Below are 17,797 nucleotides of genomic sequence, written 5' to 3'. Positions count from 1 at the left end.
TTTGTAGTTATTTTTGCTAATAGGGTTGTATAAAGGTGGTTATATTATATACCTATTGTTAACCTTACACATAACGCATAACACTAAAAAGTACCAACATAGCCAATAATAACAAGCAATGACAAATATAATGTTAACTCAACAATAGCACATACATTACAATAATACAAATAATAATGCCATCGTAATACATTGAGTGTAGGCTTAAGCATGTTCATCTACAAAACAAATAGTAATCAATTAAAATAAAAAGGTACAACTATAAAAAGTTAATAAAAGTATGGCTCCATAATCAATTACATTAACAGAATGGCGAGGTGATTTCTTAAAACTCAAATGTATTGCTTACCTACCTGTACATAAATTGCATCCAATTTTTCAGAGAGACCTTTGAATGACTGAACATTGACTTATGCCGCACAGATTTTTGTGTGGGCTTTCTGTAATGTGCAGCCCGTCGACAGATCCTAACAAACAGTAACATACCGTTGTTGTTATTTAGAGAGGTGCATCATACAATTAAAATACAATCAGCACAATTGTACATGTCCCCATATTTTACTATAAACTACAAAATACATGATAAGGAAAAGGGAAGCAGTCGTTGCTTATGAAGTGAGCTGAAATATGTGTAAATGTGTAAATAAATGAAGGCAATCTTTCCCAGCACACTGTTTAGCGTTACTTTCTTCAAGTGTGCAACATGTGCACCCCAAGTAGGCTCAGTCTAGTCCCATATGAAGTTGAAAAAATAAATTACTTCGTTTCTTTACAATAAAAAATTGCAGCATATCATGCTATTCAAACTGAATGTATCTCATCTCAGCTATCCATTTCTTACCAAGCATATTGGTCTACACAGTTGCGTCTTCTCTTCAGCTCCATGCCATGATAGCATTTACTGCATTTCATTTTTCTTCTCAAAAGTTTCTTCCTCTGAAACCACTTAATAAGCTTCCAAGCATTTTGTTTAGAAGCTTCCTGATGTAGAAGGTTTCTCACACTGCTGAATCTTGTCATTACACTGGTGAATGATGCCGCCAGGATCGTGCTGCCACAGAATCTAACGCCTGCGTTCAGTAGGAATCGCGTCATCAACGTGGGACAAAGAAAGGTTTCGCGCTTATTCTATAGTGATATAGCCACCTGTTCCAGCTGACAGTAGCAGTAATAATGGCAAACAGAAAACGGATACAGACCAGAGGAAAAAAATATGTAGAGGAGACAGAAGCGGAAGGCAGCAGTGTTGGTGAGTATACATATGTGTTTTTGTTGTTTTTTTAAACTTACATTGATTGACAATGAGGTAGATTGCTTGCTAGCTTGCTAGCTACTTATACAGTACAGCCACATATAGTAGCTAGCTACTCATATGCGGGGGCACTGAACTGCATCAGCAATTTAATGAATAAGAAGTGAGAGTTTACTGTAGCCTAACTACCATGGAACGCCAACAAATTAATTCAGCATGTTTCTCCTGATTTCAGCAAACCAAATTAATCTTGTTAACGTATTATAAAGACAGTATAAGATAACCGAATGAAAACCTCTGAATGCAGTCTGTAATGAACTAATTGTATAGTATTTCACACTGCATACCTGAACAATAAGCTATACAGGCGTTAGAAAAGGAAATTGACTGAAATCCATTAGTTTAATTTCTTTCTGTCAGATGAGGTTACTTTAATAGGCTAACAGTTAATGTTTTATAGGCTACTTTATGAAACCCGTGCTTGAATAGAAGAATGACATTTTACTGAATTCCTGTGATTTGTCCAGTGTCCAGTGATTTTACTTTAATTAGATTTTCTACATTCATTCAATAATGACATATGTATTTATTTTAGGTGCGTCAGCAGCCCCCACAGCACAGCTGGCACTAAACAATAAAGCACATGAGTTGCAGATGTGCAAAAAGAAAATGGAATGGCAGAATGAGAAAATAGAGGAGTTGACCAAGGAGAGAGATTTCCTCAAGGAACAACTAGCATCCGGCAAGTCTCCCAACACAATGTTTAGTCAAAGTGTTGGTTTGTTTTTAGTAGGGTCGAAGGAAGGCATTGCGTGTCCTCTTCGCCTCCAGTCCGCCACAGTCATCTGCCGAATGGTCCAAGAATGTGGGCTTTGACTTCGAACTTCGTAATTCGAATATAATTCGAATATCAAAAAATAAATCAAAATTCGAACAAATATTAGGCAGCCCTTAATATTCAAACCTGTTATGGGCAGGCCAAGAGGGAGAGACGTCGGAGAACCTGACGCAGTCCATTCATAATATTGTAATGACCACGGAAGAGGCAGTGACTGAAGTATTGATTAGACAGCGATTTATTAGAAACCTAATAAACCGTTGGAACACGCAAGACCGGTAACCATAGCAACGCCGGTAAACCAACCTCGCAAAACAATCTCGCAAAACCCAATCCAGGGCTGAATCCGAATACTCATACTTATAGTATGCATTTTGTAGTACGCCACAAATATAGCGCGTCCGAATGCTCAGTACGCATTGTGTAGTATGGAAAACGTTAAAGAATGCGTACTACCGCCACAGTATACAACGGTAGGTCCCTACGCTATCCCACAATGCAACCGGAGTCTGGTAACGAACGAAAAAGAGATGGCTGACCCGACACTAGCAGCGGCTTAGAAAGACGTCGTAGAAAGCGGCGAAAAAAAGAGACATTAAAAAAGTAAAGTAAGTAATTAAGTAAAAAGATACATTTTTAATTTAATAGCAACGATGACAAGACGGAAAACAGGTAACTTATCAAGGTAATTTTGCCGGCATCTGAGGGGAGATACGTCATCTCCAAACGTCCGGTGGAGTTTCAGAGGCGTTCTACGCATAGCTGTAGTACGGTGAAGTAGTAGACACTGAACAGAAATAGTATGTACTAAGTATTCAGATTCAGCCCAGGTCTTACTGAAGGCATTTAATGGTCAAAATAGTATTAATAAATATTCGAATATATTCGAATATTAATATTAATAAACAAACAAACTTCGAATATGATTTTTGGGCCAAAGTCAAAGCCCTATAGCAGTTTCACACATTCCCTTTCCACAGTCCATCAGGTTATTGAACTGTTGTTATTAACACACAACCGCAAACTCATGATGTTAAAGTCTTCGCTTAGTAAGGTTCTGGTTTATGAGGCAGTCTTTGCTTTCATCGGAAATAGTACTACTATTGCTTGGCAGCAGGCTACATCTATCAATTAATGACAGGAACGTCTGACTCTCAGTCTGCGTGTGTTTGTGTACCTGTTATTCGCATATCTCCCGAATACAATTTACATTAGTATTGTGATTGTTGTTTTAACATTCACATTAGTATTAAAATTACTTTAAAAAGTAGTGGGGGAAAAAGTGTGACCATGAACTTGCAGGATCTGGCTGTGCATTGTATGCGTGCACATATGTGTTGTTATGTATGATGTGTTGTGACTCTTATGTTTGTATTTTAGTCTTTTTAAACAGCTCTTAAAAAAGATGAGCCCAAAGCAACTGCCGGTTCCAATAGTGTCTCTACACTGGACTCATCTTCCTCCGAGATGAGTTCAAAGAGTACAGACTCGGAGTCATCCAACAGCTCATCCTCAGAGGACAAAAAGAGGAAGAAGAAGGGGAAAGGGAGAAAGAAGGCATCCAAGAGGGTTAAAATGGAAAAAACTCTGCAAAGAGGTTAGAAATACTAATTTCACCACTTTCCACTCACCTGGGTGCTAGATCACTCCTGCTTCGCTGTGTTGTGTTCTCCAAGCTGGCTCTTCACATATGATGTGACATTGCATGTGTGATTGTTTCTAGCACTCACACAGTGAATTTTAGAGGAATAGCTTGTGGTCATCTCATATTCTAGATTGAAATCAGATTTAAGTGTGTAGCTGACAAGCCACACTAGATTCATAGTGTAGTGTAGTGTGTGTGTGTGTGTGTGTGTGTGTGTGTGTGTGTGTGTGTGTGTGTGTGTGTGTGTGTGTGTGTGTGTGTAGGGAAGTAGATTTTGTGTATGTGTGCTCCTTCACTCTGTGTGTGTGTGCTCCTTCACCCTGTGTGTGTGTGGGCATTCCACCACTGTAGCTTCTCCTGCCTCTCACCGGCAACACATACTGAGCATAGTTGACGTTGTGTGTGTGTGTGCAAGGAGATAGTGTGTGCGTGTTAAAGATGAGTACAGTATGAGTACAGTAATCTAAATGACAAAACTACTACTATAGATAGCACTAATTGTATGTTCTCTTAATTGCAGCCCGGAATCCCGAGCAGGCTTTGGCCCGGTACAAAAAGATTCTTAAATGCTACAAGAGGCTTGGAACCATGTCTGGGGCATTTCGAAAGGTCGGTGTTGACCGTAATACAGTGGTGGTCAATGCACCAATCGCCGAGCTTTCCATTGCTGCCCCAGACCAGTACAAGGAAGCTTTGAAAACGTATACCCATTCCACAAAATTGAAAGCATTTGCGGAACACTGTGCCTTGACAATTCTAGGCGATGTAGAAATAGTTGACGCAGTTAACACGCTTAAAGCCAGTGGTAAGCTGCTACCACTGAAAAAGAAATAATTATGTGCATTTTGTATTATGCTTTACAAGTGTTCCTGTAAAGTAATTTTTACATTTTCTGTACAATACCACTGTTCATATTTTATCTGTATTTTTTTGTTGTGTGTTCTTTGTTGAAAAGAAGAATTTATGTAGTTTAAAATAAATATTTGTACGTTTTCAGCACTTCAGCACATAGCTTCTTTCCCTTTTCTTAAAATAATATTTTGTTTTAACTTGTGTCTCTTTGGTATCTGCTAGCCACTCATTTATAAATACTTTGAAAAGCATAGCAAGTCCTCACTTTAGATGGGCTCACACCATGTAGTCAACTAATCCGTAGTAACTCATGAGTTAATCATGAATTGAAGTGTTGTTAAGTGCTTGTTAAAGATGCAGTAACACAAACTATCCGTAGGCATATTTCTGAAGGCATGTCCAAATAGAATAATACATATTTGTGTCCAGGTTATGTTTGCCACTCATTTATAAATGCTTTGTAAAGCATAGCAAGTCCTCACTTTAGATGGGCTCACACCATATAGTCAACTAATCAGTAGTAACTCATGAGTTAATCATGAATTGAAGTTTTTTTAAGTGCTTGTTAAAGATGCAGTAACACTAGCTATCCGTAGGCATAGTTCTGAAGGCATGTCCAAATAGAATAATACATATTTGTGTCCAGGTTATGTTTGCAATTCATTTATAAATGCTTTGTAAAGCATAGAAAGTGCTTACTTTAGATGGGTTCACACCATTTAGTCAACTAATCCGTAGTAACTCATGAATTAATCATGGGTAACCTAATTGGTAAGTATTTGTAACATGTGTATTAACACCCCAGCTATTAGTTGAGGCCTATTTCTAAATCATAAAATTTTATTTAAGGCATGAACAGTAGGTCTAGATAGTCTGTTAATCATCAACTTCCAGGTTTTAACCGGCCTTATACATTCCTAAGTACCTAGATAATAATGGTAAAATTACTTTTTTAGAAGGCTTATTTACTATGAACAAACCATTTATAACTGTTTGAAAAAATGCTTTACTAATGATACGTTATGTATGAACAATAAATAACTAATGGTGAACAAACCATTATTTAATAGTTTTTTAGAAGGCTTATTTACTATGAACAAACCATTTATAACTGTTTGAAGAAATGCTTTACTAATGATACGTTATGTATGAACAATAAATAACTTATGGTGAACAAACCATTATTTAATAGTTTTTTAGAAGGCTTATTTACTATGAACAAACCCATTTATAACTGTGTGAAGAAATGCTTTACTAATGATACGTTATGTATGAACAATAAATAACTAATGGTGAACAAACCATTACCCAATAGGTAAAAAATGCTTAATAAATGATGAATTGTGTGTAGTTATTATAAAGTGTTGTAGCAGACCTGCGAGCGGCATATACGACTGCAGTCCTTGCACTTTATCGTACGACCTGCTAGTCTATCGCACACTGTCAGACACACATTGCAATGGATCGGGCATTTGTGGAATAGAATTCCCTCATGGGCCTTGTAACAATATTCACACACATATCCCGTACCAAAGAATGCCGTTCTTTTCTCTATGCAATGATAATGGTTATCATGGAGGTACAACCATACTGTTTTAGGATGTTGGGCCGTATGTGTCTGGAACATCTCCAGCTTCTTGAATGCATCATTATGATGAAATCAGGATTTTAACATCTAGATGTCTCTCAAATTTGGAAACATCCGAGAAACCCACAGAGTGATCTGGGCCAAACCCCAGATCACTGTGTAATTTGCGAGCCGCCTCCAAATTAGTCTCTTCGGACACTGTGTCACCCCCGGTTACCCCCTCATGCAGAAAATGTGTCATGCATAGTGAGAAACACAAATTGTCATGAGTATTACTCGGGGTGTAGAGACTTAGCTTCTTCTTGTATATGATTTCATCATAGGGAATGTTTTTTAACTTCAAACTTACCCCACCCCGTTTGTTGTGGACCCCTGTGACCACCAACTCTAGCACATCATCCGTCAGACCTGTGTCGTTACTCTGTATGACTTGGCTAATATGGTCCATAAACAAATCCGCATTGTAATCGTCACCCGATACGAGCACAGCCTGTACATCAGATGCCAATGAAGGGCCTCTCAGCACCACGTTTAAGACACTACCATCGGCTGCACTTTGTGAGCAGCTTGTTATGACACCCGACAGCCTCTCCCTGATCAAATCAGGGACCTCCTGTAAATTTGCAAGGGATATACTTCTCAGATCAATGGACTGTCTAACCTCAAAGCCGTTAAAATGGGGAAATAATCTAGTATGCAACTCGTCATTATCTTCCCCCGTTACAGTAGACACAGGTGTACCATCATCATCATCAACAGCACCACCATCACCGTCACCACAGCCATCACCCTCAACATCATCACCACCACCGCCACCAACACCGCCACCCCCCACACCACCACCGCCACCATCCCCCACACCACCACCACCACCACCGACCTGTATATCTGACTCTATAGGGACCCCTGCCACAGCCGGGGGGTCCTGAAAAACCTCGCCAACCCCTTCATCACATTGCGACCCATGCAATACATCGATCTGCGATGATATGTATAGACTCTCTTGTGCACTATCCAACCACCCACCGACAGCGTTAAGTACATCTCTTGTGTTTGCCACCGCATACAACACGCCCCTTGTGTCTAAATCTCCTGTCGCCTCTAGCCCCTCCATGTCATCTAGGCCTGGCTCGTTCGAAACATTTATCTGTGCTGCCTGATATAGAGCATTAACCATACTATTCCCCCATGCATCCGCTGCAATTAACACACGCCTAGTTCTATCTATGCCAACACATATTTCCCGCATGTCTAAACAGCCTTCTGCATACATGCCCCCACCCCCCACATGTCCTACGGCCGACAAATGAGACGTATCGCCGGTTGCGTCATACCTCATTGCCATCTCTTCAAGTTCTAAATCCATAATGCTACCCCCACTATCAGATCTACGCCGTCTCTTGGGATTGCCGTCTATAGATTTGAATTTCCTTTTTCTAGGGCTCATGGCGTTATGCATAGTGTACAGCTATAGTTTTATATGCCAATAGATAAAAAAAAAAAAAATATATATATATATATATATATATATATATATATATATATATATATATATATATAAATAATAATTAAAAAAACGTTAATTAGTCAGGTATTAAAAGAAAAAAAGTTTTATTACATGCAGTTTAAAACAAAAGATACCCTCTCCACGAAATAAAAGAAAAAAACATTAAAAAACAAAAACACAAATCAAATAATAGCATTCATCGTAAGCTTTGCTAGTGTGTCATTCATCACAGACATCTCGGTACTCATTGCCCGATAGGCATTGACGTTAGCTTCGCTAGCAGATTGCAGTAACCAGAATTTTCTAGCGGTTTTAGCAGCTCTTAACCCCTCTTGCGCGTTAATTCTCTCTATGCCCTGCGTGTTGACTCGCACAGCTGCCTCGGCATCCAAATGCTTACGCTGAAGGGCTTCGATAGCACGACCATTACCGGTCTCAGTGTTTGGGGATTCAGCAGTCATACGATCACGCGCAATCTCGGCCCTGATAGCTATGAAGGACTGCTTCGTCTGCTCTTCGAGATCCTGATATCTACGGTCACCACGTTTACCAGCCAACACGCCCAGTTTACTCTGACGATCAATGGTTAAGGAGTTTACATCCACCGCCGCAGTTACCAAGGCTAATTTATCATCAAATTCTTTACACCAGTTAACACTTTGCCCCCTCACAAGGTGTTCATCAACAGCAATTGCAGGGCCGGCTGGTAGCAGCGGCACCGCTACCTCATGAGCGCTGGGACTCACGATGCACGGGGGGTCGCGGCTAGGGTCCTGAATGGCGTGTAGGGATCCAGATGCAGGATCTCAGGCTGGTGGTGTTGTACAGGCGCTGCACTGGTGGTAGCCCCTACGGATGTAGCTGGAGAGTCGATCCACTGAGCTGGAGTGAAGTCGATATGGTCCAGCAGCGATGAGGACCAGGACGAGAGGTCGTCAAGACCAGCCCAATCATCGGCGGTCAGCACTGGTAGTGGCGCACACTGGGGGTCTCCAGGGAGTGTTTGTAATAGAAAAAAGAAAAGAAATCAGTATCAAGCCCATCATGATCATTACGCTCTATAGAATATATACATACTTTTTTTTTTCATTAATTTCCTACCGTGTTGTATGGTCCCGTCCGGTTTCACTGTGACGGTCTCTGTAGGCGACGCAGACACATGCACCTCCACGGCCCCGATCACGCAGTGTTTGGAATCAGACCATACAGCCCCGTGTTGCGCGATTTGCGGGTTTATGACTGCATCGATAACCTGGTTAAAATTCTCCGGAGCTAAAACACTCTGTGTGGCGTCCTTGCGAGCCTTTTTATAAGGAATTTGTGGTTGATCTATGACCAGCGGTGAGCAGGGTATAGCCAATCCTATCCCCACCGGTCTTTTAAAAATTTTCTTGGATAGTCGACTTGGTCCGGGGGTTCGCTGTTTCACAATGGCCGCGATAGGTACTAAACGTGGATCAAAAACAAAATACAAAAGTATTTATGGGTTAGGTTTGATTGTTTTAGATGCTAAATAAATAGATAATTTATTTTGGTAATACACCTATAGATATACTAATAGCGGGCGTATTAACAACTTACCAAAACTACCGCTTGTCGCCACATTAGTCTGGTCTGCTAGAATAGGTCTTTGAATGTTGAGCCGAATATCATGCAAACCTGTTACACATCGGGAAAACACAAATTTAATAGTTGTTCTACATGAATATACCATAACAACTAATAATAATAATGATAGAGAGAGTGTTATGGAACTATATATTACACGCTGCTATAAAAACAAACAAACATACTTCCACGTGGACCCAGCTGCTGTTTCACGCTCTCACCACCGGCGCCACGAATTGCTGTGAAGTAATCACTGCTTCAGTCCGATATAAACAGCTGATTCACATAGCCATAGTCATAATATAATCATAATACACACATATGAATACTTACAGTCAGTCGACATAGTAGTGCAGGACGGATCGATGTTTTTTTCTTCCAACCGCTACGACGCGTTTACTATCTTAGAATAGCGTGTCTAACGTCCGGGTCAGAGGCCGTACTCTGCCGTATCAATGGGGCCCCGTATATTTATGCATGATAGACGCCCCTCTGTAGACATTCGCACCTAAGACCCTGCGTCATAGACTCCTGGCCAATAGGTACTGGACACACACATACGTAGGTACCGCTGGCCTGCGCCCACTCATCGCATCATAGACAGACAATATGCTATTGAAAAGTAATGTTAATCCAAATACACTATATTAGATGAAAATCACTAGAATATCTGTTAATAGTATCATGATATCGCCTAATATATTGTCAATGTGAACCACAGGCCGTATCTTCACTATGATAGTCCTATGGACCGTTGGTGAACCCTCCTTTTAACCCTAATATAAATATACCTAAATATATTTATATATATCTATATCATATCCCATATACGGATGATTACGGATATGTTATCGGTACCCCCATCACTATATATAAATGTATCTGCCGGTTTCGTAAAATAGTAGGGTAGATTAAAAAACACATTATTACGTCACACACACACACACACACACACACACACACACACACACACACACACACACACACACACACACACACACACACAACCACACACACACACACACACACACACACACACACACACACACACACACACACACACACACACACGCATACACTAATCACACCCACATACACACCTCTGTCTATACAGATCCCGCACCCCTGTGACCCCTGCAGGTTCACCACTGGCATTGTCGCACCAAAGTGGCAAAGTGTGGTACATACCACATCATGGGGTCTACCACCCACGCAAAAAGAAGTTACGTGTGGTGTTTGACTGTGCTTCGACGTTTCATAGAACCTCTCTGAATAGAGAATTGCTGCAAGGGCCAGACTTGACCAACAAGCTGATCGGGGTGATGTTGAGGTTTCGTCTGGGTCCTATTGCTCTGATGACCGACATCGAAGGCATGTTCCATCAGGTGAGAGTGGCAAGAGAAGATGTGGACTTCTTGCGCTTCCTCTGGTGGCCAGACGGGGACATTACTAAAGAGCTCATTGATCATAGGATGACAGTCCACATCTTTGGAGCTGTATCGTCACCCAGCTGCGCCACTTTCGCCCTGCTAAAGACAGCAGAGGATAACCAGCATGACTACCCAGCTGAGGTTGTGGACACTGTAAGACAGAGTTTTTACGTTGATGTTTGTCTTAAGGCAGTGAGCTCTGTGGAAAAAGCAGCATGGCTGTACAGAAACCTCAAAAGTATGTGCAGCAAAGGAGGCTTCCATTTGAACAAATGGATCAGTAATCATCGCTCTATCCTTGCCATGATCCCTGAGGAAGAAAAAGCTAAAGAGGTCAAGACTCTAAATCTCGACAGGGATAAACTTCCCATGGAACGGGCCCTCGGAACTCAGTGGGATGTCGAAAGCGACGCATTCACCTTCAGCACAGTGCTGAAACCACAGCCAACAACAAGACGTGGCATCCTGTCAGTTGTGAGTTCAGTCTATGACCCTTTAGGGTTCTTGGCACCGGTCGTGCTATCTGCCAAGCAAATCCTTCAGGAATTATGTAAGGCCAAGCTGGGGTGGGATGACAAAATTCCACAAGAACACGCCGACAGGTGGCAGAGATGGTTAAGACAATTGACGCTATTGGATGAATTCTCTGTGAGCAGATGTATCACGCCCAAAGGCTTTGGTGAGATCTCATCCATACAGCTGCACCACTTTTGTGACGCAAGTGAAGTTGGCCTAGGAACAGTGTCATACCTCAGACTCACTAACCGCAAAGATGAAGTGCACACTGTTTTCATCATGGGCAAGGCAAAAGTAGCACCCCTCAAGCAGACCACCATCCCCAGAATGGAGCTTGCAGCGGCAGTCTTGGCGGTGCGTATGGACCGCATGCTGAAAACAGAGCTGCAAATTCCATTGGAGGAATCGAAGTACTGGACAGACAGTACGTCCGTTTTGAAGTACATTGCAAGCACAACAGCAAGGTTCAAAACCTTTGTGGCGAACAGAGTTGCCATCATACGGACACTGTCCAAAGTCCCTCAATGGAACTACGTCAGCTCCAAGCTCAATCCTGCTGACGTAGCTTCACGTGGCATCCGGACAGACGCCTTTCTTAAGTCCAAAACATGGATCCATGGCCCAGAGTTTCTAAAAACACATCCATGCAAATGGCCAGGGCACGATGAAGATCCAGGCGTGATCTCTGTAGAGGATCCAGAAGTAAGGAATGTGGTACCGGTCTATGCAGCAGTGCTACAGCCCAGTGAATCTCCCACTGCTATCCTCCTAGCAGTGGGAGAGTTACTTCTCAAGCTGGATTGACTTAAAAAGAGCAGTGGGATGGATCCTCAAATATAAAGACCTGCTTAAGCAACTGCGTCAGGAACGAGCCAAGGCGTTTGCCATGCACCAAGGCTCCAGCAAACAAGATGACATAGTAGCCAAACACATGCAGCAGTTCAAAGCCAGCCTTAAGAAACAAAGGCTTGCTATTGAAGACATGGCTGAAGCAGAAAAGGCCATTATATGCTTTGTGCAAAAACAAAGCTTCCAAGAAGAACTGGCTTCATTGGTAAAAGGCACAGTCAAAAAGACAAGTTCTTTGGTCAAACTTGACCCAGTTGTAGTAGATGGTGACTTGAGAGTTGGTGGGAGGCTGAGCAGAACAGCTCTTCCAGAAGAAACAAAGCACCCAGCCATACTGCCCAAATTCAGCCATGTTTCTAAGATCATTCTTCGTCACATACATGAAATGGTCGGCCACAGTGGGCGGAATCACATGCTTTCCACTCTCCGTCGTAAATATTGGATACTCCACGCCAACGCAGCAGCCAGAGCAGTCATCAGGGAATGCTTAGCCTGCAAGCTTCGACGCCAAAGGGCTGGAAACCAAAAAATGGCAGACCTTCCTGTCGACCGCGTCTCGCCAGAGCTCCCTCCGTTTACCCACGTCGGGGTGGACTACTTTGGGCCCATCGATGTTAAACAGGGCAGAAGTACAGTAAAACGATACGGGGTAATATTTACCTGTCTGGCATCACGTGCAGTCCACCTGGAGGTAGCACACAGTCTTGACACAGACGCATGTATAAACGCTCTCAGGAGATTTATATGTCGAAGAGGACAAGTGAAGGAGATGAGGTCGGACAATGGAACTAACTTTGTGAGCTCTAATCGAGAGCTGAAAGAGGCCCTTCGGGCGCTCAACCAAGGGAAGATCCAGAAAGCTCTTTTGCAAGAGGAAATAAAGTGGACCTTTAATCCTCCCCACGGAGCGCACCATGGAGGTGCCTGGGAGCGCCTCATACAGCAGGTCAAGAAAGCGCTCTATTCAGTGCTTAAACAGCAAACTCTTAATGATGAGACCCTTCAAACGGCTATGTGTGAGGCAGAGGCTATACTAAACGATCGTCCCATTACACCATCCAGTGATGATCCTAATGATATCGAAGCACTAACGCCCAATCACATCCTGCAGCTCAAAGGTAAACCAATAATGCCACCCGGTTTGTTCATGAAGGAGGACTCATACACTCGTAAAAGATGGAGGCAAGTGCAATATATCACAGACATGTTCTGGAAAAGGTGGGCCAAGGAATACCTCACAATGATGCAGAAGCGCCAAAAGTGGCAGAAACCACGGAGGAACTTCACAGTTGGGGACCTCGTTCTTGTGGTGGAGGATGCATCACCCAGGAACTCGTGGCTCATGGGACGCATCACAGAGACAATGGCCGACTCTAAAGGACATGTTCGCCGTGTTCGTCTCAAGACAAGAACATCCGTATTGGAGCGGCCCGTCACCCGGCTGTGTCTGCTGTTGGAGGCAGAGTAAAGTCCCCAAGTTCTGGAGTCTGCCCCGGCTCTAGGCTTACCCTGCTGCACCCACATGCACCTACATGCACACACATGCATACACAAGACATTGCGACGCTGCATCGTAGCAGCGTGAAGAAACCTTTTTTCACATAAGAAGAGACATTTTACCTTTTTGAATGAACTGTTCACACAAGTAAGCATTTAGGCTTCCCCTTTTTTTGTGTCTCATGGACAATTATGTTTTGCTCAACTGGATTTTGAATAGCCAACAAGGCTCTATGGAATGTAAAAAAAAGAAAAGAAAAGTTGTTTTGTTACTGTGTTATAACGGCTTCTTAAAGATGTTCGATCTTTGATAATTGGTAATAGAGTATTACAATTAGGGGCCGGAATGTCGCAGCCGTTTTAACGAGTCTATTGATTTTCTATTCACTCTTATGTCTGACTTGTTTATTGTTTATGGAAATAGAAATTGTGAAATGAAAGCTAAATTTTGAATAGTTTATTTAGCATATTATTAATACTATTTATGGCTGCTTTGTTTTCTGATACCTGCTGTAGGCGTCTGTGGGCGGGCTTTAGGCACTGCTCAGGTACTTAGGCCAGGTGTGTGTTTGGTTCGGATGAATAAACTAAGTGTCAAGGGAAAAGAGGCGGTGGGTTAAAAAAGTCTTTCGACCGCTTATATAAGTTCACTCGTTGCTTTCAATGATTTATTCGTTTGCCAGTAAGTTTTCCTTTATTTAGAAGAAAGTTTTGTTATTTTTTGGAGCTGTAAAATAAATACAATCATTTTTTGAAATCGCGAGTGCTTGGAATTGTTTGGAAGCGCGTCGAGCTACCTCGCCTTCTGTACCCACGGCTAAACGAAGAACAGCCGAGACAGGCATTACACGGATCATCCCTACACAAAGGGTTTATGTTTTTATGGCCCGTCATAAAACATAAACAGGAAGTGGAAGTGGAAGTGTGAATAGGGATGCCCCCTCCACCCCCACCCCCTCCCCAACCGGAAGTGAGTGCAGATAGGAATGGACCCATAGAGCATACATTATATACTACTGAGGGTGACTAATGCCGCGTTTCCACTGCAGGGTGCGGAACGGATCGGATCGCAAAGGTGCGGTAGGGAGGGGGCGGTATAGTCCAGCTCAGTTCCGAGGTCGCGTTTCCACCGCCGACAGTACCCTTTGTGGTAGGCCGGATGTCGATCGCCGCGGCAGCTTCGTAAACATCGTAAACAACGTCTTCCTCCCCAAGAATGCAGACGAACGTCTCCACTTCCTTGTTCGCCCAAGCAAGCGTTTTACGCGACATGTTAATTGTAAAGAATAATACCTCGAGGCTACTGTTTGTTTGTTTTTATCCCCACATCGCCCCACAACAAGTGATGATTCTGTCGACCAATGAACGGAGGGGGTATTTAGCTAGAATTTCCCGGGACCCTTTCAGGCGTCTCGTCTCGTTTTCAGTACCCCAACGGTGGAGTACTGAAAACGAGGCCTAAACGGGTACAGCTAAGTCCGGGTCACACCCACTTTTGGCGGTGGAAACGCAACCCGTGCGGAACCGATCCGTTCCGCACCCTGCAGTGGAAACGCGGCATAAGCATCTCTGTGTCGGTTGTAGACACACAAACACACACACACACATACACACATACACACATACACACATACACACACACAAACATGAAGGGTGCGTGAGGTGGGCTGGGGGAGGGAGGGGGAGTGAGTGTGAGGGGGGTGAGGTTCAGAGGAGGGTGGGGATTGAGGGGGAGGGGGATGAGGTTGACGGGGGGTAAGGGGGAGGGGGGGGGTGAGGTTTGGTGGGGGTCTGAGGGCGGGGGAAGGGGGGGCGGGGGAGGGGGGTGAGGCTGAGGGGGGGTAATCACTGCTCCCCGGTTGTCCCAGGTCTTACCGTTTTCCTCGAAACACACAAAAGATGGAACTATGCACACAATTCTGAAAACTTGAAGCTCATGAATCAACTACAAGACTCTATTCCATTGTTTTCACGCATAAAGAAATTCTAAATCACATTTTTGCCAAACTCGAAGCACAAATCTCCTCATTGAGCCCACTTGGTTCACCTGGAGACCACTGGCCTTCAGAACGCCACGCCCAATTACCAATTGGTCTCACTCACTGTACAGACTGATGTACATGTACATCTGTTTCACCTCATTTATATTCTTCTTTATATTTTTTATTGGCCTACAAAAAGCTTTTTTTGCAGTCAGTTCAGCTGAATATTTACTGTATTACAGTAACCAATAAATATTTGCTTTGTTACCTTTTTGTACTTGTGCACTGATTTCATCAACACATCCCCGAAAGACAGTCTAAACCTTTTCTTACCGTGGTGTTTTTCATTGTACTTCAGTGCAATTACTGTACTGGGTGTTTTGCCAAAATAGGTAACATTGGTGTATTTTCAGAACTCCAACAACGTTGCAGTATCAACTATAGGTGTACAGTACGACTCTGTGGGATTGTGAGTTTAACCCATTGGAGCTCATTGGATCGACAAATATGCATTGTTTCCTATACTGCTACGATTGTGTCGATGCAATATTTATATTCTGCTCCTCCTCCTCCTCTTCCTCCTCCTCCTGCTCCTCCTCCTCCTCCTCCTCCTCCTCCTCCTCCTCCTCCGCCTCTCCTCCTCCTCCTCCTCTTCCTCGTCCTTTTCCTCCTCCTCCTCCTCCTCCTCCTCCTGCTCCTCCTCCTGCTCCTCCTGCTCCTCCTGCTCCTCCTCCTGCTCCTCTTCCTCCTGCCCTTCTTCCTCCTCCTGCTCCTCTTCCTCCTCCTGCTCCTCCTCCTCTTCCTCCTCTTCCTCCTCCTCCTCCTCTTCCTCTTCCTCCTCTTCCTCCTCCTCCTCGCCTCCACCTCCTCCTCTTCCTCCTCCTCCTGCTCCCCCTCCTCCTCCTCCGGCTCTTCCTCCTCCTCCTCCTCCTCCCCCTCCTCCTCCTCCTGCTCCTCCTCCTCCTCCTGCTCCTCCTCCTCCTCCTCCTCCTCCTGCCCTTCTACCTCCTCCTGCTCCTCCTCCTCCTCCTCCTCCTCCTGCTCCTGCTCCTCCTCCTCCTGGCCCTCCTGCTCCTCCTCCTCCTAGCCCTCCTGCTCCTCCTCCTCCTCCTCCTCCTCCTCCTCCTCCTCCTCCTCCTCCTCCTGCCCTTCTTCCTCCTCCTGCTCCTCCTGCCCCTCCTCCTCCTCCTGCTCCTCCTCCTCCTCTTCCTCCTCCTCCTGCCCTTCTTCCTCCTCCTGCTCCTCCTCCTCTACCTCCTGCTGCTCCTCCTCCTCTTCCTCCTCCTCTTCCTCTTCCTCTTCCTCTTCCTCCTCCTCCTCCTCCTCCACCTGCTCTCTCTGTCTAATTATGTCATTACCTTACACACAAATGGCGACGACGTGCTAATGACTCATGGCCACTGCGGAGGTTGATCCAGTTGAAGATAAGTCAGTTCAAACTGATCAGACCAACATATCCTGTTCCCTGAGTTCGAGTGGCGCCCGTCAGGACACAGACTCCAGGCTGTCGGACACAGAGGAGGAAGGCAGCCTTCACCCCCAGGGCTTTCTAGCTCCTTAATGCTGGTCACTGACTCATCAACATGCTGCACTTTAGAATGGAAGCACTTCATGAAGCACTTTTCACTCATGTGTTGAATGTTGTTGTCACGATCCGTGTGTTGCTTGATTGTGTAGCGTTTGTGGGCCACTTGTGTTTGTTGATTGTGTCTCTTTTTTAGCTACTGTTATGTGCCTCCCTTTTAAATTGCTCCTCAGGGACGAATAAAGTGATTTGAATTGAATTGAATTAGTGATGTCATTCGATATGCTTATTGCATGTTGTTACATGGAGCTCATCAAACTAACAATAAGCTGTTATGACTTTATATCAGTCAGCTGTTATCCTGCTCTAAACCATCACACTAACAATAAGCTGTTATAACTTTATATCAGCTGTTATCCTGCTCTAAACCATCACACTAACAATAAGCTGTTATAACTTTGTATCAGTCAGCTGTTATCCTGCTCTAAACCATCACACTAACAATAAGCTGTTATAACTTTATATCAGTCAGCTGTTATCCTGCTCTAAACCACCACACTAACAATAAGCTGTTCTAACTTTATATCAGTCAGCTGTTATCCTGCTCTAAACCACCACACTATCAATAAGCTGTTATAACTTTATATCAGTCAGCTGTTATCCTGCTCTAAACCATCACACTAACAATAAGCTGTTATAACTGTATAT

General features: G+C 43.7%; 1 protein-coding gene across 1 annotated transcript; it reads left to right on the top strand.

Annotated features, from left to right (window-relative positions):
- Nucleotides 1-874: 874 nt before the first annotated feature.
- On the top strand, nt 875-4,739 carry LOC115539088 (coiled-coil domain-containing protein 106-like). Its single transcript, XM_030350289.1, has 4 exons — nt 875-1,249; nt 1,848-1,994; nt 3,484-3,687; nt 4,256-4,739. Exons 1-4 carry the CDS (start codon nt 1,174-1,176, stop codon nt 4,567-4,569), a joined length of 741 nt encoding a protein of 246 aa, XP_030206149.1. The 5' UTR covers nt 875-1,173; the 3' UTR covers nt 4,570-4,739.
- Nucleotides 4,740-17,797: the final 13,058 nt, after the last annotated feature.

Source organism: Gadus morhua, unplaced genomic scaffold (genome assembly GCF_902167405.1).
Source record: "Gadus morhua unplaced genomic scaffold, gadMor3.0, whole genome shotgun sequence".
Lineage (NCBI taxonomy): Eukaryota > Metazoa > Chordata > Actinopteri > Gadiformes > Gadidae > Gadus > Gadus morhua.
Note: the sequence above shows the minus strand (reverse complement) of the source record. Positions and strands in the feature narration are given on the sequence as shown.

What these genes read in the sequence shown, in the direction of transcription:
- LOC115539088 (XM_030350289.1), top strand. Translation starts at nt 1,174, where the DNA reads ATGGCAAACAGAAAACGGATACAGACCAGAGGAAAAAAATATGTAGAG. An exon ending in AGCGGAAGGCAGCAGTGTTG is followed by an intron (nt 1,250 to 1,847) that starts GTGAGTATACAT and finishes TATTTATTTTAG; the next exon opens with GTGCGTCAGCAGCCCCCACA. An exon ending in CAAGGAACAACTAGCATCCG is followed by an intron (nt 1,995 to 3,483) that starts GCAAGTCTCCCA and finishes CTTTTTAAACAG; the next exon opens with CTCTTAAAAAAGATGAGCCC.